This window comes from Balaenoptera physalus (genome assembly GCF_965194825.1).
Source record: "Balaenoptera physalus genome assembly, chromosome: 20".
Taxonomy (NCBI): Eukaryota; Metazoa; Chordata; class Mammalia; order Artiodactyla; family Balaenopteridae; genus Balaenoptera; species Balaenoptera physalus.
In genome coordinates, this window is record NC_138901.1 from 35,826,822 (window position 1) to 35,854,195 (window position 27,374).

Sequence of the window (27,374 nt, forward strand, 5' to 3'; positions counted from 1 at the left end):
ATTTCCTTTCCCATGTTTGGGAAGTTTTCAACTATAATCTCTTCAAATATTTTCTCGGGTCCTTTCTCTCTCTCTTTTCCTTCTGGGACCCCCATAATCCAATGTTGGTGCGTTTAATGTTGTCCCAGAGGTCTCTTAGGCTGTCTTCATTTCTTTTCTTTCTTTTTTTCCATATTCTGTTCCACAGCAATGATTTCCACCATTCTGTCTTCCAGGTCACTTATCCATTCTTCTGCCTCAGTTATTCTGCTATTGATTCCTTCTAGTGTATTTTTCATTTCAGTTATTGTATTGTTCATCTCTGTTTGTTTGTTCTTTAATTCTTCTAGGTCTTTGTTAAACATTTCTTGCATCTTCTCGATCCTTGCCTCCATTCTTTTTCTGAGGTCCTGGATCATCTTCACTACCATTATTCTGAATTCTTTTTCTGGAAGGTTGCCTATCTCCACTTCATTTAGTTGTTTTTCTGGGGTTTTATCTTGTTCCTTCATCTGGGACATAATCCTCTGCCTTTTCATTTTGTTTATCTTTCTGTGATTGTGGTTTTTGTTCCACAGGCTGCAGGATTGTAGTTCTTCTTGCTTCTGCTGTCTGCCCTCTGGTGGATGAGGCTATCTAAGAGGCTTATGCAAGCTTCCTGATGGGAGGGACTGGTGGTGGGTTGAGCTTGCTGTTGCTCTGGTGGGCAGAGCTCAGTAAAACTTTAATCCACTTGTCAGCTGATGGGTGGGGCTGTGTCCCCTCCCTGTTGGTTGTTTGGCCTGAGGCGACCGAGCACTGGAGCCTACAGGCTCTATTTTGGGGCTAATGGCAGACTCCGGGAGGGCTCACGCCAATGAGTACTTCCCAAAACTTCTGCTGCCAGTGTCCTTGTCCCCGTGGTGAGCCACCGTCACTCCCCCGCCTCTTCAGGAGACCCTCCAACACTAGCAGGTAGGTCTGGTTCAGTCTCCTGTGGTGTCACTGCTCCTTCCCCCTGGGTCCTGGTGCACACAAGACTTTGTGTGTGCACTCCAAGAGTAGAGTCCCTGTTTCCCCCAGTCCTAAGTCCTGCAATCAAATCCTACTGGCCTTCAAATTCTGATTCTCTGGGAATTCCTCCTCCCATTGCCAGACCCCCAGGGTGGGAAGCCTGATGTGGGGCTCAGAGCCTTCACTCCAGTGCATGGACTTCTGTGGTATAATTGTTCTCCAGTTTGTGAGTCACCCACCCAGCAGTTATGGGATTTGATTTTATAATGATTGCACCCCTCCTATCATCTCACTGTGGCTTCTCCTTTGTCTTTGCATGTGGCGTATCTTTTTTGGTGAGTTCCATTGTCTTCCTGTCGATGATTGTTCAGTAGTTAGTTGTGATTCCAGTGCTCTCACAAAAGGGAGTGAGCACACGTCCTCCTACTCCACCACCTTGAACCAATCTCAGTAAATTTTTAATATTAACTGAATATTCACTGTGACCATTTCTTAGTGGAAGATACAAAGGGATTAGAAGATAGACCTTTACACTCGTGGAGCTTTAACCTAACAAATGAGTAGGAAATAAATATGAAATAAATATGAAAGCAGATTTCAAGCTGTAAGTAAATGTTATATATTTTTAATTATATGCTGTTCAAATTTTATTTTAAGTCTGGCTGAGAGAGGTTATATTTGAAGACATGTTATCTATCCACTGCTCCGAGTTAGGGTTAAGTTAGATCAGTTAAAGTACTTCATTTAGCCTCTCCTAAATGCAAAACAAAACAAAACAAACAGAGCAAATAAAATCCACTCATTTCTGAATTTGCAGTAATTCTTGTTGAATTTGTTAATTATGTCAGTCACTAGTCGCCCATATGAGAAATTAGATTTAGAATTAAGACTAGAAAATATCTTTTTTAGGAGTTAGAAAACCTTACTCTCCTCTTCACTGTAAGAAATATGTAAAACATGATTTCCTTTTTGCTCTGGTTGCTAGGAAGCTCAGATCCATATTTGAAGGACTTAGTTAACAAATTGGTTACTATATTTTCATGCTCATTTCTCTTGAATTTTATTTGCTATTTCTGTTTTACTAATGTGATTCTACATGTCTTTTGTTGAAAATTGCCTCCCTTTTTGGAGAGATGTAGGATATAAAGAATTTAATAAAACATTCTATTAATATCAAGCTATATAACATGAGAAGGGATCCTCTTATAAAGTCTGTTTATATTGTCGTTGTCCTTATTCTAGTTGTTTTGGTTGAATAAATAGTCCTACCCTTACCCCACCCCCGATTCCTACACCAAACACTGTTTAGCAAGCAGTTTGTTTATTCAATTGGATTTTTTTCCTTGTTAGAAAAAAAAAATCAGTTTAACCAATAACTTCCAAAACAATAGATTTAAATTGTTTCAATCTTGCTGAGATAATAAGGTTTCTTCCAAATACATTTACCAAGTGGTAAGTATTATACAATAAGTATAGGGTATTATAATGATATAATTTTTGGCTATTGAATTTAATTTATTAACTAAATAAGAGCATACTTAAATGCTAAATTTAAACAAATTCAAACAAACAAAAAACAAAATTTTTCTTGTAGGAATTGAGATGTACTACTTTAGTTTTAAAGCTGAGATATGTCTCTGTGTGTGTGTGTGTGTGTGTGTGTGTGTGTGTGTGTGTGTGTATTCAGTATAGCTAAGGTATTTCTTAGACTATACTTGAAGTAATACAATAGATCATGGTACCTAAAAGTGAAAAGAGTTTACTTTTAAGACAAGCATCAATTTGTGCTTTTCTTACCCCATGAAAAATATTTGTAGTTAAAGTAATAAATTGATAGCAGTGGTGCTGAGTGACTCATCTCCTGTCAATGATTACAGACTAAGAAATTATACCTATAATGTATATTTTCTCTTGTTGATTTTCTGAGAATTTCATTGTTTGAAAGTGTATTAGAAAGCAAAACCATGTAATGAAGTATATTTTATATTTACCACTAGAGAGCAGCACAGAGTTATTAATGTTTTTTGACAGTATTTGGTCATGTCCAAGAGAAGAAAACAGCCAAAATAGAGAAAGGTGTAGACAGAGAAGAATAAGTAGGTTTGCAGTGCTTACGTTTACTTTTATGTTCTTCCTCAAGTTAGAGAGTTATGTACATATTTACTCTGCAAATACAAATTAATGCAATTTTACTTAAAAAAAATTTTATGAATACTAATAATAGAATTTAATGTATTTTAAATACTGTGTTAGGTTTGTTAATAAACTTCTAATCTGTACAAAATTTATGCAGGTGTTTTCATGGAATAGGTAACACAGGCTCATAGGGTATCCTTATTAAGTTGATGAACTGAGCAACTGTTAATATTTTTTAAATGCCTATGAGTGCTTTCACTTGCTGTAATTTTATTTTAACATTATATTGTTTCAGAACTAATAACCTAGGCAATCTCAAGTTTATAGATGGATTATATTTCATGTATATTCCCAAACTTTATAGATAGGGAATTATTGGAACGCAGGAGTTATCTTTAATTAACCATGGTTAGCTCCTCCCCTTTATCCCAATACACACACAAAAGTATTTTTCCTCCTGGAAGATATGAAATACAATACTAGTTCAGTAACCAAAATGGCCCTGTCTCTTTGAAAAACGTATTCTGAGTTCAAACTTGGAACATCTTGACACGTTTTGCTAGTTCAAGTAGGAAAGAAGATTCTCCCAGCTCTAAGAGCTAGAGATAGCCTATAGGTTGGGAACAAATATACTAGGTACTGATTTAAAGGAAATATGGAATATGGGACCTCCAAGGTCCTTTTCACCCCACCAGCCAATCCGATATCAGTTTGGAGTCTCAGTGTTAAATCTTAGATCTTTTTTTGGATGGGACACTCCTTTGACCTTCATACCCACATATCCAATTGCCTGATCAACATTTCCACTTGGATCTCTTAAAGGCATCTCAAATGCAACATGTCTGAGGCAGGACTCATGATAGTCACATCACACCTTCATCTACCCATTTCTTCCCAAACAGACCTCCTTCCAGTGTTCCCAATCTCTGTGAATGACACCTTCCAATAGCACAAAGTCAGAAAACCTAACAGCATCCTAACTACTTCCTCTCCCTTAACACCCATATCCAATTCCTTAGTGCATACCGTTGACTGTTCTACTCTCTTAATAGCTCTTGAACCCATCAGTCTTCTTGATCTCCACTGCCATCACCATTGCTTAAACTATCATCAGTTTTTATCAGACCTCACAATAGCTTTGGCTGCTCTTATGCACCATTCCTATTTCCCTCCCAGCTATCCTACTAATACTTACTTGCCTACAAGGCTCTGTATTATGTGACTTCTGCCCTCTACTTCTCTGACTCTCCATCCCCACCTATGCTTTCAGAGTAGCATTCCTTCAGTCCCTGAAAGGGGCCTGGTTCTTTCTCATCTTATATGCTGCTCCCTCTGACTGAGAACAGCTCCCCCCATTACTTTCAAATATCAATTCAAAGACCACTTACAGAGAGAGGTATTCCTTGTGCTTCCCCCATCCCAAGTCTAGGCCAGGTTGTTTTCCTGTCTGTGCACCTTTCCTTCATATCACCTGTCTGTGCCTGTTTCTTTCCTTCTCAGTTTGTGATCATACATCAGTATCTGTGATTGTTTTACCAACTCTGCCTGAACCACAAGTCTCAGATTATTTCCTAAGTGCAAGGATTGCATGTATAATTGGCAGCATTTTTTCACTGGAACTGGGACCAAGGATTTTTGGCTAGCTAGGACAAAAGCCTCTGGATGGCAGGGTGTAAAGAAACCAATCCATTGGTGGGAGCAAAAGCAGTAGCAGCCAAGAGGGTTCACTTTAAGATGTCACTCACTTTTCTCCTTTGCCATTATTATTTGTGTTAGAGCCACCTTAATTTCCTCAAAGTGTTTCCTGGGCCTTATTCATTTATTGTGGACCTATTGTATACCTGGCACTATGCTCAGAGATATAACCATGAAAAGGACATAGTTCTGGTCAACTGAAAGAATCAATGCTGCTAATTTGGGAGTTGCTGAATTAATATACTCCAATGGAAAAAAAAAAGATATGTAAACAAATAAGGACAGTACAGAGTAAGTGCAATAATATAGATAAGTAAAAGTGCTTTTGGAGCGAAGAGAAGGGGACAATTAAGTAAATCTAGGGAGATGGAGAAAACTTACAGCAGAAATAATGTTTGAATTTGGTTGTGAAGTTTAAATGAGAGTTCATCAGACAGAGAAGTGGCAAGGTGTGTTGTGGCATTCTAGATAGGAATTAATATGTGTAAGTGCATTAAAGTTTGAAAGACCGTGGCTGGTTTGAAGAACATTTTCTGAGAATAGAATGCAGAATTTATATGCTGAGGAGGGAAGGTAGATGATGAGGCTAGAAAAAGTAGGTTGCAGCTGGTTTGTTGTGCTAGGTTTGGGAAGTTCAGGAGTTTCAACTTTTCCCACCAGTGGGCAGTCATAAAGGGTTCTTAATTTGAGGAGTGGGAGGATTAAATTTGCTATTACTGTAAAAATTGCCTGCAACAGATATGGGATTCTGATTCAACTCACTTCAATTTAACACCTACAATGTGCTAGGATTTTATATACGTTATTTATCACAGCAACCTTGTGCAATAGGTACTTATCCCCACCTCACAGCTAAAAAAATGAGTCTCATGGAGATTAAACAAATTGCCTAAATTCACGTTAATAACTGGTATTAAAAAAGTGATACCTCCATTGACTTTCATCCTTTATGAAAGTATGGGAAAGGAGTCCAAAGGCTTGTAGGAGCATCCCTTAATATTTAGGAGTAACGAGTTAGAATCAAGCTGTATACATGGTTATGGTAACACATTATTTAGAAAACTGTAATGGTCATTATAATCTGAAATGGACAGTGTTGGCAGCTTTTAATGGAAGTATTCAAGTGTTCAGGAATACATTATTATTTCAACATCTTTATAAATGTCAATGTGAAAGAATTCAGACTGAAGTTAGGTGTGTGAAAGTGCTTGGCACCTTGCCTGTTGTGTTGTGTAGTTGCTCAGTAAGTGCTGAATCAGAATCTAGACAGTGTGGAAGAGGCCTCTCTGAAGTTACTGTCTTCACAGACACATTAATCCAGCTGGGGCAGAATTCACTGGCTTTGAATGCCAGACTTTTACAGAAATAGCTTTGTTTTAGTTTGCAGGTTCTGACTTTTAAACAGGTTCAGAAATTCACATGATCAGCTAAGATCTTATTCTAGGAGGCAAAGGAAAAAAAAAAAAAACTGCTGTGAGTACGTTTTAGAAACGAAAATATATATAAACACCAGAAACCACAGTCAGAGACTTTCTTCTTCTTCTCTTCTCTGACTCTTGTCTTCCTGGAAAATGCTACTTCAGTACATGGGTGTACTTTAATATGTGTTAAATTGCCTTACTGAGAACTTTTTCCTCTGTATGGCTAATACTGTGCGGCCCAAGAGGCGAATGTGGGAGGCTTCTGTTTTCTGAAGGCTTTTTCTCCGTAATGCTGTCAACCAACTGTGGTTTCTATAAGATACATGGATAGAGGAGCTGTCTCCGACAATTTAGAATTTAGTTCCGTGTTCCCTGTAGATGAGATTGTGCACCTTCCCTATCCCCTTCCTTCGCTTTCTCTCATTGTTTATGAACATCTAGCTAGCAGGTTGTGGAGCTCAAATTTGAATTCAAATCTATCTGGTTGCCACACCTCGTGCTCTTTTTTCCTCATCAGTCCACTGCCTCTGAAGACTGCTGCCCAACTAGAAGAGGTGCCATCTGGCTTATAGTCCTCACTATAGAATTTTCCCTTTTCAAGGAAGTTCAATAAAAGGCAGTTTAATACCAAGAATATTTAGATTAAAACAAAATAACCTAATATTTACTGTCCACCACCCCAATTCTAAAAGAACCTTTTTTCCCTTGTCAGTGTCCTTTAAATGCTTTGCTCCAATGAAGCAGGGCTTTCTTCATTTTTCCCTTTCTTTCCTCAAATTATTTCCAGGCTTTGGGACATAAATCAATAGTAGAATAGTCATTAAATTTCAGTTATAATCTACCTTATTAAGCTGATTCTAATGAGGAATTTTTTTGCAGATCCCAAATGGTCTAGAGCTGGATTTAACAATGACATTTATTTAATTTTATTTATTTATTTATTTTAAAATTAGATTTTAAGAACCTCTATTTGGCCCTTACTTCCAATGCCAGTTTTGGAATATAGAACCAAAATAAAATTCATCTGGTTAGGAACATTGTTGAGGCAAATGTCATGAGCTTTCTTTTTATTTTGATGGGCTGGAAAATTTCTTTTCTTTTTAATAATATAATATTTTATGCATACAAAAGGATATCGGAACATATATCTAACTTATGAAGAATAATAATGAAACAAACGCCTATGAATCCACTTAGAGTTCACCATTTGACTTGTGAAGTAGAAAATTTTACTATTAAGGCTTCCTATATGTTTTCCCCCCACCCCATTGCATTCCCCACCCTCCCCCCCGGAAATAAGCACTCTCCAGAATTTTGTTCTTCCTTAACTTTTATTAGCCTTATCGTTTTGCATGTGGCAAAAAGGATGTTTTTGTTTGTTACCATTTCACTTTAACCTGAGGGAATGACTTATCCTCAAACTAATATTTAGCATATTAAATTGCAAGCTCTTGTACCTAAGTTTCTAAGTATAGTCTGAGTATAATTGATTTAAATGCATATGTAACCAAAGTCTGTCATAAGACTTGGGCCCAGGTAATACAGAACTGTGTTTATAAAATCTTACAAAATCAGTTCTTTCATTTTACTGGACATGTAGGATCCATATGGTAGATACTTTCTCCATATTGCTTAGCCTTTTCCAGCATTACTATTGTGTTTTATTCCCCATACATCTATCAAATGGAAGGAGAAAAAAAATCACCTGTGAATATAGCAATTGTGTGTTCTCTGACTTTGCTAATTATGTTTAATCACATACCTATAAAATCCAAATTAGTTTTCAAATTTTATATATTTAAAAATCAAATTGCCTTTTTGGATTTTTTTATGTTTATATTTCAGAAGGGTCATAGGATCATTATGCATTTAGATTATAATATCTTTCATTACACAGTATTTGAAATAACATGTTCCCATAAAAATTCTTGATAAATATTTTATATTTATTTTGCTTTCCTGTATACTCAGTATTCAGTGTGAGAGATAATAGTAAAGGTCTTTTTTTAAAAAAAGTATTGTTATTTAAAAGTAAAGTAACCGTAAATCACCATTATTATATATTATATACGTTTTTTACATATAATGCAGTTCAGACCAAAGATCAGTTATTCAGGGATATATCAATATTGTATCAGACTTTCAAACAGAGGGGTCTCATAACATGGACCTTTTTTATAACTCCAGTTGATTCTTTTCATCAAGGAAGTGTGGGAAATAATACTTAGGTAATGTTTACAGTATGAAAACAAAAACAGTAAGTGCAGAAGCTATCCCAGGGATAGCTTGGGGTCAAAGGCCTGCAGATACCTGAACTCTTCCTACTTCCCCATCCTCATTTCTCATGATTTCTGGCTCACACTTTTTAATTGAGCACTGTGTGGATGGCTATAGTCCCCTGCACACTATATGTTGCTTCTCATCTCTGTGTCTTTACCCTGCTACCTCCTTGATGGTAATACGTTTCTTCTTTACCTCCTTCCATCCCCTTATCTTCACCATCTCTTTTCCCTGGTTAGTCCTATTAATTAAAACTTATTTTATACATAGTAGATAAGACTTTTTAAAAGATCTTTCCTTGAATTTGTGGAATTTACTTAAATACCATCAAGGGTGAAAATGCTTTTTAACCATATAAGCTTCTTCCCTAGTTATAGAAATAATGCTTTCTGTGTTTGTACTAATGATAAATGGAGAAGCATCTTAAGAGCTGAAAATGAAGAGAGCTCATTCTTCTTTTCCAGTTTGAATTAAAAGAAAAGGCAAATGAAGACTGAGAAAACTTGCCTAACATGTACATTAAATTTTGTAACTTTTGTGCTTTGTCTTACTCAGTTAGGCTAGTTATAGGCAGAGCCAGGACTTGACAAAGACAATGCCAGGCAGCCAATTAGAATTGGTCGTTATTAGTAGGATGTAAATAAAGCTACCTGTCCAACCAACTGGGCCTGAGTCACAGGAGGGACAGCAGATCCAGTGAAGAAGATGTTTCACCATGAACAGAAATGTGGGTAGAATCAGTATAATTAAGATCCTTGACTGAATTTTTAAAAATTCTAACTGTGGAATAACTCAGTGTTTGGTGGGATGAAAGATAAAGGAATGCCCAGAAACTGAAGTGAATGAGGCTTATATTCTGAAATATACCAGAATTATTTAGCCTACTTTATCACATTCAGAGCTGTGTTTGTCTCATACAACTGACCTTTTAAAACAGGCCTCTTTCCTAGTGTACCAGACTATGTCTTCATATATTCAGGATTCCTTAGCCTGAGAGTTTATTCAAGGAGTACGTGAACATTTCCATTTCATTCATCTATATTACCAAACCAGACTTTAATCAAAACATTTTGCTGTTGAGGTTCTTTGTCTAAAATTTTCTTTTTACTCTTTTCTTTAAGTCATTCTTTACTAAAACTGTGCTTTGCTTTAATTGCATCAATTAATTTTTTAAGAAACACCTTAATCAGTTTCTTTACAAATGTTACTATTTTTGTTAGGATGGACGTTTGAAGCCAGGAGATCAACTTGTCTCAATAAACAAGGAGTCTATGATTGGTGTATCATTTGAAGAAGCAAAAAGCATAATTACCAGAGCCAAGCTGAGGTAACTATTCTATCTGTAAGATAGAATGAGTCATTTAGCATGTCTCCCTAAAAATAGAAATTTAAGTTGTCCTAGTACTTTAGACCCAGAAGAAGTATTTTTTGATAATATATGAAACATTATCTTAGAATTCAATTGTACTATATCCATAAAGTGATTTCTTTTTAATGCTAGGTCAGAATCTGCTTGGGAGATAGCATTCATAAGACAGAAATCTCACAGCAGTCATTTAGAAAATCCATCGTGTTCATCCCTTTTACAAGCTACAGGAGAATATGGACCTCAAGCCTCAAAATTTAGTCTTCTTTCTTCTCCCTCTGAAATACTAATTCCAAAGACCTCATCCACTCCCAAATCTACAGATGCCATTTCACCTTCTTTTACGATAAATCAGGTAATCTTAAATTTCTCTATTTATGTAGTCCACAAATCCCCTATGTGTCATTATGTTTGTCATATACATATAGAATTATAATTTTGGTAATATAGTTTATTAACAAATTGGTATTTCCTTGAAAGATCTTTTCTTTGTTTAAGATTTTTATGCTATGCTGTCAATAAATACAATTTTTCAAGTCAATATATTCTTTGTCCAGAAAATCATGATCAGGAATGGCATCACAAAGGTATGCCTAGATATCACTCAAAACTATGATATGGAATGTTATATTTATTTTCAGATAGTCTCTAAGGGAATGACTGTAATTACTAATTGCTACAGTGCCATAAATAATGAGTTATAAAATAGAGTATATACTCTATAAAACAAACTTGAAAATCAGGTAGGCTTTTAGTCAGTGCAATAAAACTCATCAAAGGTAACTTCAGTTTCAGGTCCATGCTAATCAGATACAGAGTTTAAGATTTTCTCTTAGCCCTTTATACTTTCTCATTTGGGGTTATAATACCTTTTCAGAGACACAGTGCATAGCCTTATATTTTGTTGTCCTTGGATATGGTAGAGCTGAAAGCAGTTGTTACTTTCATTCTGAATTGCTTTGTTTGAAGATGAATATACCAAAATTTTAAAGGTTTTATATTTGGGGGACTATTGCTTTAATCTCTTTAATCATTCTTTTTATGTTAATGTGAGCTTCTCGTCTGGTTTTTGACCTACTTTAGAAAATGACATTTCAGGTTCCTCATTTTCTTTCATAGATAAAAACTGGATACAAGAAAACAGAACAGATTCCAATTACTTCTTCAGACAACAGCCCTACAGATATGCCTAATACAGGTAAATGCACATTTAATTCCTCTTTCCTGTTATTTTTTTCAATTACTCTCTCAATGAGGAGTACGTAATGTGACTTAAAAGACTTTAAAGAAGGGTGCATTATGCCTTTTTCCTTCATTGAATAAAAGAGCAAAATGAATCCATTGTGCGGTGGTCCCTGTTAGATTATGACTTTTATTGGAAATTTTCCTGAACAAAGGGTTGAGATTTTAAAAGATGCATTATCATCGCAGTGTCTATGAAGCTGTAATAATCAATGAACTGTTGAAACCAAATAATGAAAACTCTTCTATAACTCAAGATTAGGCTGCCTTGCCCTTTTAGTGAAATCCTCGCGAGGTATATTAAATGCACCTTTCAGAGAAATTATAGAAGGGAGCATAGCTTAAGAAAAGAAGTATGTTTTGTTTTTCTTGGAAGAGATTATATAGATATAAATTAGAAAGAACATCAGTATTGTGAATTCAATATTACTGGTTCTTAATTAGCATGAAATGATTTATTGACTTTTCAAAACAGTAAAGGATTAATTGTGTAAGCTACCCATAAAAAAAGGATTTTTATCAATCTGTAAAGTGTTTGTAGGCTCAAATATCAAGAAAAAATTCCTTCCCTTAAATTATCTCCAAAATGTAAAGGGAACAACAATAAAAACAAACAAACAAACAAACAAAACTATACTTATTGAAAGGAAGAGTTAATTACATGTCTAAATTATAAAGCAAATTGTTACTCGTATACTTTAATTTTTAATAGCATTGTGTAAATCAAAACTGCAAAATAAGGAAGAGTTAGTAGAAATTATTAAGAAATTATTAAGAAATTATTAAGACACTATTGTCTTAGTCTGTGTGGGTTACTATAACAAAATACCACAGAATGGGTGGCTTATAAATAACAAACATTTCTCACAGTTCTGGAGGCTGGAAGTCCAGGATCATGGTGCCAGCATGGTCTGGGTGAGAGCTTCCTTGTGGTTGCAGACTTCTTATTGTGTCCTCACATGGTGGAAAGGTCTAGGGAGCACTGTGGGGCCTCTTTTGTAATAACACTAATCCCATTCGTGAGGGCTCCACCTTCATGCTCTAAGCACCTCCCAAAGGCCCCAACTCCTAATACCATGATGTTGAGGGTTAAGATTTCAACGTATGAATTTCGGGTAGACACAAACATTCAGACCATAGCACATAGCTCCTATACTTAACAGGAATTTATAGTGAATTCCATAGTAGTTTCTCTGATTTGGAGCAATATTTACCAGTGGGTTAGGAACAATCTTTAGCCATCAATTGTATGCCTTTTCACTTAGTGGGATTTGTTGACCCTTAGAAACTTTATCAGTATTATTTACTTTACATAATTAATTTTCATTCTCTTGATATATTGTTTTTATTTTAAACTGGGAACCCATGTGAGAAAAAGAAGATAGATGAAAGAAGCAAACGATGGTGAGGAGGCATTTATGTAACTTGTTTTTAATTTTGAAAGCAATTAAACTACTTAATGCCTCTTTTAGCCAATTTATTTACTCAGTAAGTATTTACTGAGTATGTCATGTGCGTCATAGTTCGGTAGGAAGTATGAAGGAACTGGGATTTTTTTCCATGAGATACTTAATAGTATATTGTGAAATAAAATATGGGATTAAAAACCTTCATTATTCAGATTAGAAAGCACATATATGTGTGTGTTTATTTATGTGTGTGCGTGTGTGATTATTTTATTGAATAAATACTCGACTATTTGCAGTGTTCTGTGTTGACTAGAGCAGGGGGTGGGTGGTTTTGGTACTCTAAGAAGTGTATGTCTTATGGACAAATAACACATTTGCACAAGATGTGTAAAGACATGAGCAAAGTAGATTAAGGGAAGAAGTAGTAAGTCACCTGAGTGTGATATAGGGAAAACACAGTGGTTAATCACCAGGTTCTGAATGCAAACTTAGAGATTCAGATCTTTGCTCCCAACTTATTGGCTGAATTAGCTTATTATATTGAAATAGTTTCCTCATGGGGTTGTTATGAGTATTAAACAAGATTATGTATGTCAAGCACTTTGTAATTGGTGCATAGAATATGCTCAGTACATTTTGCTGTCATTATTATTAATATTACGGAAACTGAAGTTTAGAGTATAGCTCAGATAATATTCCAGGACATGTTTTTTAGAGCAGAAGTGAAAGCTTCTGTCCTTTAATTCAATTTTGCATCCTCCCCCTCTACCCCAGAAGCTAGTACATAGTAAAGAATTTGTCACAAAATATGCAGAAATCAATAGAGAGAAATTTCTTGGCAAAAGTCAGACATCATCCGGATCTTGAAAGAAGTGATAAACATCAACAGATGGATGAAGGTAACAGATCATCCTAAGTGAAGGAGGCATCATCATCAAATGCAAAGAAGTAATGACAAGCTACATGTCAGGTGACCCTAGGAGGCAAATGTGATTAGAGCAAGGAGATCCTGTAGTAATGAACAAACTGAGGTAAATTTACATCAGTGACTATAAGAAATGATGCTAGATTTTGTAATAGAAAAATAATTTAGTGAAAAACATATTTGAGTGAGTTAACTGTATGTAAATATTAAAATGCAATTAAAATGGAACATTTTTCTAGAGTAGAAATGGAATTGACTCAGTACCATTTTCTTCCACATAAATGTAGTAGGCCAGATGTTTCTGGGGAGAATAAAAAAGCAAAGTCAACTCTAAATTATCTCTGGGTAACTTACATACCTTGTGATTTGTCTGTTATAAGTAGTTAATTATAGATTGTTCCCAAATTAGATCCTTAACCAACACATCTAGACTCCTTCAGCCAGCTGGTATTTATTAAAAAATATAAACGACTTTTAATGTTAACCTCAACAAAAATAAACTTAATGAGGCAAGTCTACCCCTGTTCTCATCTCAAAAGCATTCCAAAGTGTAAAACTGGTTAGAATGTTTAAAATCCACATTATACTTGAGTATGTTTTTTGAAACTATTCTGTTATATAAATTTCTTATTTCAGAATCCAGAGTTGTTTACTACTGCCATACGCTGAATAATGCGTGAGTTTGTGAGTGAGCTAAAAACATGCGAAAGACATTCCTAAGGAAATCAGTAAAGAATTACTACGTGAAAAAATACGATCATTAACTTTACCACCACACAAGCCTTAATTCTCCTGCAATAAGGCTTTTAAAACTGAAAACTAGTGATGAGGAAAAATATCCATGGTGAGGGTTCATGGTATTAACTAAATGGTATTGATCCTACCCTTATAAAACATTTCCTTTCTTCTGCTCCTAAAAAGAGGAATAGAAAGGGAAGATCCAAGGGAATAATAAGCCATACTTTGAAAATTCTCACCCCCCTCCCCCAGAGAGGAGCAAATAAAGACCCCAAGGCTGAAAGTGAGAGAGGACACCGGCAAATGAGGAAAACTGTCTGTGGGGGAGCTTTTCAGGTCAAGCTACGTTGAATTAACAAAGCATGCTGGGGGGGGGTCCTCGGGAAGATGGCGGAAGAGTAAGACGCGGAGATCACCTTCCTTCCCACAGATACAGTAGAAATACATCTACACGTGGAACTGCTCCTACAGAACACCCACTGAACGCTGGCAGAAAACGTCCGACCTCCAAAAAGGCAAGAAACTCCCCCCGTACTTGGGTAGGGCAAAAGAAAAAAGAAATAACAGAGACAAAAGAATAGGGACGGCACCTGCACTAGTGGGAGGGAGCCGTGAAGGAGGAAAGATTTCCACGCACTAGGAAGCCCCTTCGCGGGCGGAGACTGCGGGTGGCAGAGGGGGGAAGCTTCGGAGCCACGGAGGAGAGCGCAGCCACAGGGGTGCGGAGGGCAAAGCGGAGAGGTTCCCGCACGGAGGCTCGGCGCCGAGCAGCACTCTCCAGCCCGAGAGGCTTGTCTGCTCGCCCGCCGGGGCGGGCGGGGCTGGGAGCTGAGGCTCGGGCTTCGGTCGGATCGCAGGGAGAGGACTGGGGTTGGCGGCGTGAACACAGCCTGAAGGCGTTAGTGCACCACAGCTAGCCAAGAGGGAGTCCGGGGAAAAAGTCTGCAACTGCCGAAGAGGCAAGAGACTTTTTCTTCCCTCTTTGTTTCCTGGTGCGCGAGGAGAGGGGATTCAGAGCGCTGCCTAAACGAACTTCAGAGACGGGCGCGAGCCGCAGCTACCAGCGCGGATCCCACAGCAACAGGGGCGCAGAGGGAAAAACGGAGAGATTCCCGCACAGAGGCTCGGCGCCGAGCAGCACTCTCCAGCCCGAGAGGCTTGTCTGCTCACCCGCCGGGGCGGGCGGGGCTGGGAGCTGAGGCTCGGCTTCGGTCGGATCGCAGGGAGAGGACTGAGGCTGGCAGCGTGAACACAGCCTGAAGGGATTAGCGCACAACAGCGGGCTGGGAGGGAGACCGGGAAAAAGTCTGCAGCTGCCGAAGAGGCAAGAGACTTTTTCTTGCCTCTTTATTTCGCGGCGCGCAAGGAGAGGGGATTCAGAGCGCCGCCTAAACGAACTCCAGAGAAGGGCGCGAGCCGCGGCGATCACCGCAGACCCCACAGCAACAGGGGCACAGAGGATAAAAACGGAGAGACTCCCGCACAGAGGCTCGGCGCGGAGCAGCACTCACCAGCCCGAGAGGCTTGTCTGCTCCCCCGCCGGGGCGGGCGGGGCTGGGAGCTGAGGCTCGGGTTTCGGTTTCGGTTGGATCGCAGGGAGAGGACTGGGGCTGGGGGCGTGAACACAGCCTGAAGGGGTAGCGCACCACAGCTGGCTGGGAGGGAGACCGGGAAAAAGTCTGCAGCTGCCGAAGAGGCAAGAGACTTTTTCTTGCCTCTTTGTTTCGCGGCGCGCAAGGAGAGGGGATTCAGAGTGCCGCCTAAACGAACTCCAGAGAAAGGCGTGAGCCGCGGCGATCAGCACGGACCCCAGAGACGGGCGTGAGACGCTGGGGCTGCTGCTGCCGCCTCAAAAAAGCCTGTGTGTGAGCACAAGTCACTCTCCACATCGCCCCTCCCGGGAGCCTGTGCAGCCCGCCACTGCCAGGGTCCCGTGATCCGGGGACAAGTTCCCCGGGAGAACGCACTGCCCCCCTCAGGCTGGTGCAACGTCACGCCGGCCTCGGCCGCCGCAGGCTCACCCCGCCTCCTCTGTACACCTCCCTCCCCGCGGCCTGAGGGAGCCAGAGCCCCCGAAGCAGCTGCTCCTTTAACCCCGTCCTGTCTGTGCGGGGAATAGACGCCCTCAGGCGACCTACACGCAGAGGCGGGTCCAAATCCAAAGCTGAACCCCAGGAACTGTGCGAACAGGGAAGATAAGGGGAAATCTCTCCCAGCAACCTTAGAAGCAGCGGATTAAAACTCCACAGACAACTTGATGGGCCTGCAGCTGGTGAATACCTGAATAGACAACGAATCATCCCAAATTCAGGAGGTGGACTTTGGGAGCAGGATATATTAATTTTTCCCCTTTTCCTTTATTTGTGAGTGTATATGTATATGCTTCTGGGTGCGATTTTGTCTGTATAGCTTTGCTTTACAATAGCTTTATTTTACTTCACTATATTATAGCCTCTTTCTTTCTTTCTGTCTTTCTTTCTATTTTTTCTCCCTTTTACTCTGAGCCGTGTGGACGAAAGGCTCTTGGTGCTCCAGCCAGGCATCAGGGCCGTGCCTCTGAGGTGGGAGAGCCAACTTCAGGACACTGGTCCACAAGAGACCTCCCAGCTTCACGTAATACCAAACGGCAAAAATCTCTCAGAGATCTCTATCTCAACATCAAGACCCAGCTTCACTCAACGACCAACAAGCTACAGTGCTGGACACCATATGCCAAACAACTAGCAAGACAGGAACACAGCCCCATCCATTAGCAGAGAGGCTGCCTAAAATCATAATAAGGCCACAGACACCCCAAAATACACCACCAGACGTGGACGTGCCCACCAGAAAGACAAGAGCCAACCTCATCCACCAGAGCTCAGGCACTAGTTCCCTCCACCAGGAAGCCTACACAACCCACTGAACCAACCTTAGCCACTGGGGACAGATACCAAAAACAACAGGAACTACGAACCTGCAGCCTGTGAAAAGGAGACCCCAAACACAGTAAGATAAGCAAAATGAGACGACAGAAAAACACACAGCAGATGAAGGAGCAGGGTCAAAACACACCAGACCTAACAAATGAAGAGGAAATAGGCAGTCTACCTGAAAAAGAATTCAGAATAATGATAGTAAGGATGATCCAAAATCTTGGAAATAGAATAGACAAAATGCAAGAAACATTTAACAAGGACGTAGAAGAACTAAAGAGGAACCAAGCAATGATGAAAACCACAATAAATGAAATTAAAAATACTCTAGATGGGATCAATAGCAGAATAACTGAGGCAGAAGAAAGGATAAGTGACCTGGAAGATAAAATGGTGGAAATAACTACTGCAGAGCAGGATAAAGAAAAAAGAATGAAAAGAACTGAGGACAGTCTCAGAGACCTCTGGGACAACATTAAACGTGCCAACATTCGAATTATAGGGGTCCCAGAAGAAGAAGAGAAAAAGAAAGGGACTGAGAAGATATTTGAAGAGATTATAGTTGAAAACTTCCCTAATATGGGAAAGGAAATAGTTAATCAAGTCCTGGAAGCACAGAGAGTCCCATACAGGATAAACCCAAGGAGAAACACACCAAGACACATATTAATCAAACTGTCAAAAATTAAATATAAGGAAAACATATTAAAGGCAGCAAGGGAAAAAAAACAAATAACACACAAGGGAATCCCCATAAGGTTAACATCTGATCTTTCAGCAGAAACTCTGCAAGCCAGAAGGGAGTGGCAGGATATACTTAAAGTGATGAAGGAGAAAAACCTGCAACCAAGATTACACTACCCAGCAAGGATCTCATTCAGATTCGATGGAGAAATTAAAACCTTTACAGACAAGCAAAAGCTGAGAGAGTTCAGCACCACCAAACCAGCTTTACAACAAATGCTAAAGGAACTTCTCTAGGCAAGAAACACAAGAGAAGGAAAACACCTACAATAACAAACCCAAAACATTTAAGAAAATGGGAATAGGAACATACATATCGATAATTACCTTGAATGTAAATGGATTAAATGCTCCCACCAAAAGACACAGGCTGGCTGAATGGATACAAAAACAAGACCCATCTATATGCTGTCTACAAGAGACCCACTTCAGACCTAGAGACACATATAGACTGAAAGTGAGGGGATGGAAAAAGATATTCCATGCAAATGGAAATCAAAAGAAAGCTGGAGTAGCAATTCTCATATCAGACAAAATAGACTTTAAAATAAAGACTATTACAAGAGACAAAGAAGGACACTATATAATGATCAAGGGATCGATCCAAGAGGAAGGTATAACAATTGTAAATATTTATGCACCCAACATAGGAGCACCTCAATACATAAGGCAAATACTAACAGCCATAAAAGGGGAAATCGACAGCAACACAATCATAGTAGGGGACTATAACACCCCACTCTCACCAATGGACAGATCATCCAAAATGAAAATAAATAAGGAAACACAAGCTTTAAATGATACATTAAACAAGATTGACTTAATTGATATTTATAGGACATTCCATCCAAAAACAACAGAATACACATTTTTCTCAAGTGCTCATGGAACATTCTCCAGGATAGATCATATCTTGGGTCACAAATCAAGCCTTGGTAAATTTAAGAAAATTGAAATCGTATCAAGTATCTTTTCCGACCACAACGCTATGAGACTAGATATCAATTACAGGAAAAGACCTGTAAAAAATACAAACACATGGAGGCTACACAATACATTACTTAATAACGAAGTGATCACTGAAGAAATCAAAGGGGAAATCAAAAAATACCTAGAAACAAATGACAATGGAGATACGACGACCCAAAACCTATGGGACGCAGCAAAAGCAGTGCTAAGAGGGAAGTTTATAGCAATACAAGCCTACCTCAAGAAACAGGAAACATCTCGAATAAACAACCTAACCTTGCACCTAAAGCAATTAGAGAAAGAAGAACAAAAAAACCCCAAAGCCAGCAGAAGGAAAGAAATTATAAAGATCAGGTCAGAAATAAATGAAAAAGAAATGAAGGAAACAATAGCGAAAATCAATGAAACTAAAAGCTGGTTCTTTGAGAAGATAAACAAAATTGATAAACCATTAGCCAGACTCATCAAGAGAAAAAGGGAGAAGACTCAGATCAATAGAATTAGAAATGAAAAAGGAGAAGTAACCACTGACACTGCAGAAATACAAAAGATCATGAGAGATTACTACAAGCAACTCTATGCCAATAAAATGGACAACCTGGAAGAAATGGACAGATTCTTAGAAAGGCACAAACTGCCGAGACTGAACCAGGAAGAAATAGAAAATATGAACAGACCAATCACAAGCACTGAAATTGAAACTGTGATTAAAAACCTTCCAACAAACAAAAGCCCAGGACCAGATGGCTTCACAGGTGAATTCTATCAAACATTTAGAGAAGAGCTAACACCTATCCTTCTCAAACTCTTCCAAAATATTGCAGAGGGAGGAACACTCCCAAACTCATTCTACGAGGCCACCATCACCCTGATACCAAAACCAGACAAAGATGTCACAAAGAAAGAAAACTACAGGCCAATATCACTGATGAACATAGATGCAAAAATCCTCAACAAAATACTAGCAAACAGAATCCAACAGCACATTAAAAGGATCATACACCATGATCAAGTGGGGTTTATCCCAGGAATGCAAGGATTCTTCAATATACGCAAATCAATCAATGTGATACATCATATTAACAAACTGAAGGAGAAAAACCATATGATCATCTCAATAGATGCAGAGAAAGCTTTCGACAAAATTCAACACCCATTTATGATAAAAGCCCTGCAGAAAGTAGGCATAGAGGGAACTTTCCTCAACATAATAAAGGCCATATATGACAAACCCACAGCCAACATTGTCCTCAATGGTGAAAAACTGAAACCATTTCCACTAAGATCAGGAACAAGACAAGGTTGCCCACTCTCACCACTATTATTCAACATAGTTTTGGAAGTGTTAGCCACAGCAATCAGAGAAGACAAAGAAATAAAAGGAATCCAAATCGGAAAAGAAGAAGTAAAGCTGTCACTATTTGCAGATGACATGATACTATACATAGAGAATCCTAAAGATGCTACCAGAAAACTCCTAGAGCTAATCAATGAATTTGGTAAAGTAGCAGGATACAAAATTAATGCACAGAAATCTCTTGCATTTCTATACACTAATGACGAAAAATCTGAAAGTGAAATTAAGAAAACACTCCCATTTACCATTGCAACAAAAAGAATAAAATATCTAGGAATAAACCTACCTAAGGAGACAAAAGACCTGTATGCAGAAAATTATAAGACACTGATGAAAGAAATTAAAGATGATACAAATAGATGGAGAGATATACCATGTTCCTGGATTGGAAGAATCAACATTGTGAAAATGACTCTACTACCCAAAGCAATCTACAGATTCAATGCAATCCCTATCAAACTACCACTGGCATTTTTCACAGAACTAGAACAAAAAATTTCACAATTTGTATGGAAACACAAAAGACCCCGAATAGCCAAAGCAATCTTGAGAACGAAAAATGGAGCTGGGGGAATCAGGCTCCCTGACTTCAGACTATATTACAAAGCTTCAGTAATCAAGACAGTTTGGTACTGGCACAAAAACAGAAATATAGATCAATGGAACAGGATAGAAAGCCCAGAGATAAACCCACACACATATGGGCACCTTATTTTTGATAAAGGAGGCAAGCATATACAGTGGAGAAAAGACAGCCTCTTCAATAAGTGGTGCTGGGAAAATTGGACAGGTACATGTAAAAGTATGAAAATAGAACACTCCCTGACACCATGCACAAAAATAAACTCAAAATGGATTAAAGACCTAAGTGTAAGGGCAGACACTATCAAACTCTTAGAGGAAAACATAGGCAGAACACTCTATGACATACATCACAGCAAGATTCTTTTTGACCCAGCTCCCAGAGAAATGGAAATAAGAACACAAATAAACAAATGGGACCTAATGAAACTTAAAAGCTTTTGCACAGCAAAGGAAACCATAAACAAGACCAAAAGACAACCATCAGAATGGGAGAAAATATTTGCAAATGAAGCAACTGACAAAGGATTAATCTCCAAGATTTACAAGCAGCTCATGCAGCTCAATAACAAAAAAACGAACAACCCAATCCAAAAATGGGCCGAAGACCTAAATAGACATTTCTCCAAAGAAGATATACAGATGGCCTACAGACACATGAAAGAATGCTCAACATCATTAATCATTAGAGAAATGCAAATCAAAACTACAATGAGATATCATCTCACTCCGGTCAGAATGGCCATCATCAAAAAATCTAGAAACAATAAATGCTGGAGAGGGTGTGGAGGAAAGGGAACACTCTTGCACTGTTGGTGGGAATGTAAATTGATACAGCCACTATGGAGAACAGTATGGAGGTTCCTTAAAAAACTACAAATAGAACTACCATACGACCCAGCAATCCCACTACTGGGCATATACCCTGAGAAAACCATAGGTCAAAAAGAGTCATGTACCAAAATGTTCATTGCAGCTCTATTTACAATAGCCAGGACATGGAAGCAATCTAAATGTCCATCGACAGATGAATGGATAAAGAAGATGTGGCACATATATACAATGGAATATTACTCAGCCATAAAAAGAAATGAAATGGAGGTATTTGTAATGAGGTGGATGGAGTTAGAGTCTGTCATACAGAGTGAAGTAAGTCAGAAAGAGAAAAACAAATACAGTATGCTAACACATATATACGGAATCTAAGGGGAAAAAAAAAAAAAAAAAGAGGAAAAAAAAAAAAAAAAAAAAAAAAAAAAAAAAAAGGCCATGAAGAACCTAGTGGCAAGACGGGAATAAAGACACAGACCTACTAGAGAATGGACTTGAGGATATGGGGAGGGGGTGGGGTGAGATGTGACAGGGTAAGAGAGTGTCATGGACATATATACACTACCAAATGTAAAATAGATAACTAGTGGGAAGCAGCCGCATAGCACAGGGAGATCAGCTCGGTGCTTTGTGACCATCTAGAGGGATGGGATGGGGAGGGTGGGAGGGAGGGAGATGCAAGAGGGAAGAGAAATGGGAACATATTGTATATGTATAACTGATTCACTTTGTTATAAAGCAGAAGCTAACACACCATTGTAAGGCAATTATACTTCAATAAAGATGTTAAAAAAAAAAAAAAAAAAAAAAAAAAAAAAAAAAAAAAAAAAAATAAAACTAAGGGGGAAAAAATCAAAAAAAAAAAAAAAAAAAAAAAAAAAAAAAAAAAAAAAAAAAAAAAAAAAAAAAACAAAGCATGCTGGATTTATGTCCACATCCTCCTAAGGTTTTGGCTCAAAGGTAAAGATTTAGGGGAAGTTTGGTTAGAAGAAAGTGAGATTTTGTTAAGCCGTGATTGCATATTGTTAAATGGGGGGTTAGTATAAGTTTACATTAAATCTCCTATTTAATCTCTATGTGTCTGTGTTACTATTAACACTACTTTATAGTTTTCATAGTAGTTTTCTATGATTTTTAATTTAGCTTTACAATTCCTGTAAGGTGATCTGTTTTATTCTTCCTACTTTACAGATGAGAAAACTGATGATGAAAGATATTGACACATTTAAGAAATTGTCTTCAGGGGTCATAAGAGATTAGAATCCTAACATGGTCACCTACTAGTTGTCTGATCTTGGGCTAGTTTCTTTACCCTTTTGGGCCTTAGTCTCATCATTCTTGGGTTGGAAATAATAACACCTGTGTCACTGTGGTTATTGTAAAGATTAAATGAGCCTATATATATAAAGTACTTAGTGCAATGCCTGGCTAAAAGTAAGCATAAATAAGAGTTAATCTTCTGTTATTTCCACTGTTGCACATAGCAAATTTTTATGCTTAGATGTAGGAACACATAAGTGAGAACCCACGCCTTGGTGTGCGTCCCTATCCCTCCCTCTCTTTTGTCTTCTCTCTATGCCTTCCACACACACTTGAATTGAGTAATTCACACCCAGGGTTAGTCTTGGTCTGAGATCATAATTAGGTTAGCTTGGGTCCACCTTGTGTTACTGTGCCTTAATGATAGGTCAGGCACCAGGCTGAAAGTCATTGTCAAGCCTCACACGTCCAAACCCTAAAAATGAAAGATAAGGTTTGACTTACCCGCTATTTGGGCTTCCATACCACTTCACTCCATGCTGATATTTTATGCTACACTTTAGGTTTGGCACAAAATTTCTCTTAAGAGGAAAAAATTTTTATATGTATAATATATTTTTAGCCCTTGGCCAACAATTAGGTATCACAGCAACTAAGGCGTCTTTGTTGCTTTTGTCAAAATTGTAAAAATTTTATTATACTAAAATCAGTCTTTCTCTAGGTTTGAATTCCATTTAAAGCTAAAAGTCAGTAACCATTTTTTTTTCATGATCTTGACACCTATAAGCTATATTCAAGATTTTACATAGAATGTTAAGGAAGCGTTAAAGGTTTAGAGGAAGACTATTTATTTTCCTATGCTCTTCTTATGTTCTTAAGAAAGAGAATGCAAATCATTTTGTACTTAGAGACAGATGCTCTGAGAAATAAAAAAAAATTAAAACACTGCATAAAAATGTGACATTTTAAAAAGTTTTTTCTCTTCCTCTTGTTTCTGTGTAGAACTAGTAAAATACCATTTAAAAGTGTATTTAGAATGGTGACAATTTAGATATAAGGATTGACATGAATTGCAGGAATTTGTTTGAGAAACTTCGGCATATTAAGGCAAATAATTTTTCAAGTTCTAGTCCCTTGTGACACTTGTTTTTTACTCATGCAACAAGGACAGAGCTCGTCTAAATAATCAGGGTAGACTGAGAAGGCGTTAGAGAATGGGTGAGAGGTGTATGACACTCAACTCTTGAGAATCCATTTATGCTACTTGGAATATAACTTCTGTAAAATAAGAAATAGGATTTTTAGTTCAAGAAGTTCTGAGCCTATATCGTACTTTATGTGCAAACTTGAAACAGTTTGCATTTGTGAGTTTTTCCATAGTACCTCCAGAACTCATGGAGCAAAACCACTTTTGCCAGAGAAAAATCATGACCTTTTAAAATTTCTAATATGATTTTGCTTATTTTGGAAGAAAAAAAAAAGACTTTTTATTTTGCAATTAGTAAGCCGTTGTGATGACAAGGTAAGTGGTGGGATGTATGTTTGTTGTATTAATATTTCTGTGGGACTTAATGCATAATTGGCCACTCTTTTTATATCATGTCTTTTAAGGCTTAAGTGAAGCTGGTTTATATAATACATTTTAGATTTAAAGAACAAAAAATCATGAAAACAAAAGTGAAAACTGCCAACTGATTAGCCAGAATTCTTTTTGAACCTCAGGAGCCCAGAACACATCCTGTCAAATGAGAAGTTCTATTCCAATTAAATTTCCAATTAACGTGTACCCTGTTGTCTCGTAGATATTGCCCCTGCGTTGACTGATAATTATGGACCACAAGGAAAGAAGATTTCCCTAAATCCCTCTGTTCGCCTTAAAGTAGAGAAACTGGAAATGGTAAATACTTGAAATTTTCATTTTTCTTCCATAAAACAACAGCAAGGAAGTATTCTCCTTCTTTGCGAGGATAAGGGATTGGAGCCATTAGTTTCTTGAAGAGTTATCGATTTACAGTTAAATGAATGGCAGTTTGGGTTTAAACTGTTTAATTCATGTTTAATTTGGGCAGTTCATGGTGGTTCCGTAGTACAAAATAGAAATAAAACCATTTATAACTAAATTGGCCTTCAAATTAATCAGTTTCCTCCTGTGTAGGAATGAGACAAATGTGATGTTTTACAATATAGAATCAAAGGAAACATGGGATAAATTATGACAAAGTGTAGTAGGCTTCAAATACGTAATGGCAATAAGTGCAAGGAAGTAATATTCTATTACTCAATTGTTTAAAAAGTGAATGGAAACTAAATCCTAAAGAACAAAATAGAAGCCTGCTAGATATAAAGAAGATGGTAGCAATGTACCAAATAGTATTATATTGAGAGTTTCTGTATATAAAAGAAACATAAGATGATTAAAAAAGAAAAATTATAAGCAGAAAAGGATTTTAAAACTTTTCCTCTTAGGCTACCTGGAAGATGACAGCAAAAATGTGTGATTTTTTTTTTTTAATATGAAAATGGATATAGTGCTGAAGGTTCACAGCCTCTACTTTCCTGTCAATTTTTCTGGACAATGATTTTTTACACTTTTAGGAACAGTATGAGAATGCATAGCTGGAATAAATATGCATTACCATTCATTCACATATTCAGACCTTTGCATGGTCCTATAGTAATACCCTTTTCAGTGCCAGTTTGAATCTTACTCTTTGTTCAAATTCTGACTCAATTCCAACTCCTTTGTACAGCTCCTTGCTAACTTTTATAGTTCAGGCCAATATTGCCATATTTTGCACATCTGTAGCACTGAACATTATTTTGCAGTATCCTGTAATCTTCTGTGTTTTGTTTTATCAGTAAGTCAAAGCTTACAATCTCTGTGTACCTACCACCATTTAAACACCTGGTTTGTGCTTTATAAAATTGTCTTATTAATTAGGTACTTGAGATGTCTCCTTCATATCTTCGAAATCCTGAGTATCTTTCCCTATGTTTTACTTTCTTTTTATTTGTGGCTGAAATGTAAGTTCTGGATAATAGCAAGTTTTACAATCAGTTAATAATAACATTTTCCAAAAATAGAATGTTTGAGGTTTAAAAACATATCTATTAATATCTAAAAATGAATAATTACTGTTTTTTAATGATATTGCTGTAATATACATTTCTGAACATCCAAGATTTAATACTAACCATTCCTCTGGATAAGGAGAAAACTATTCAGCTAATGACTTTACCTGGCAGTCTTTATTCTTTGACTCAGTTTAAATTTTCCTAGCACATGATATTTTTAAAATCTGATTAATTTTCTTAGAGATATGAAAATCATCTAAATTTATATTGATTCTGAGAAATATGAGCTGCTTGCATATTGAGTATTCCACTTTTGGTCCTCCTTTGAGCCTTAGCAAATTGATTTTTGTAGAAACATAAAATGGCAGTTTTACAGCAAAGGATACCTACATTCTGTGTAAATTCAGCTTCCCTGCTTTTATTCTAAATATTTTTAGTGACTATATTTAGTAGAGCATTCTCTGTTTTCAGAGTTTGAAACTAAATTTCACTTAATAAAAATTTTTTTCTAAAATCCATATTAGCTTCTATCCACCCATACATTGCCTAAGTTACTCTTACTTTTTTGAATAGTTACATATTAATGTAATAATATCTGTATCACTTTAATTTGAAATAGATCCTTCTATTTTAGTTGCTACTTTGTAGACAAATTCAACTTTATTGTCCATTACATTTTTAACACATTTCCTATTTAGTAATAGATAAGGCCAATATGTTCAAATATTTAAAATGTAATAAAATTATATTTTTTTACTTTATCGCCTATAAGTATATTGCATATAGTATCTAGGAAATTGGTGATATAAAAGGTTTCACACAAGGAAAAGATGTTGACTGATTATGTGGTTATTAAGTCATTAGCCAACACAGTACAATTTTTAAGAAAGGCAGAGAGGTTAGAATTTGATGAAGGAAATTACCTGTCAAGATGTATGTTTGTGGGGCATTGACTTCATGAAATCTTTCATGTTTTAGTAGTCGAGGTAGACACTTTTGTATCAGGATATACTGGAAAGTAATTTCTAGCACTGAACTAATACTGTGTGTCTCCTTTGATCCCACTGTTAAACTTATAAGTAGGTATGGTAAACATAGCAAATAGGGATATTTTTTTTAGTTGGCTTGAAGACAGAGAATTACTGCACCTTCTCGCTATCTACGTTTTTGTATCTGAGAAAGATGCTTTGGGATACAGATGCCATTTCGCTGATATTTACTTTACCTCTTGCCATTTATGTTACATTTGAAGAAAGCCGTAGTGAGCAATGGTATACCCAATGTCTGAATGTAGTTAATGAGGTGTTCTTTGTATTAGGTTGGGAAGTAGGTGACTAATATTATAAGGAAGTGACATTTTTTAGATTCATCATTTAGATATCAGAAAAAGTTAAGCACATTTATTTGTCCAATTAACAAATTTGCATTTTTGTTTATGGTGAAAAGATGACATTAGT

The 27,374-nt window shown here is 37.3% G+C and overlaps 1 protein-coding gene across 5 annotated transcripts in view; it reads left to right on the forward strand.

The window, feature by feature from the left end:
- Positions 1-27,374, forward strand: part of STXBP4 (syntaxin binding protein 4) — a 208,306-nt gene that overhangs the window by 28,270 nt on the left and 152,662 nt on the right. For all 5 annotated transcript variants that reach the window (XR_014257649.1, XM_082442221.1, XM_082442223.1 and 2 more), the window contains 4 exons: positions 9,725-9,831; positions 10,006-10,225; positions 10,990-11,068; positions 24,645-24,739. Coding sequence is in view for 4 of the 5 variants with exons in the window: in XM_082442221.1 (XP_082298347.1) it covers positions 9,725-9,831; positions 10,006-10,225; positions 10,990-11,068; positions 24,645-24,739 (501 nt within the window). In the remaining variant the exon portion in view is untranslated. The remainder of the gene's footprint in view (positions 1-9,724; positions 9,832-10,005; positions 10,226-10,989; positions 11,069-24,644; positions 24,740-27,374) is intronic.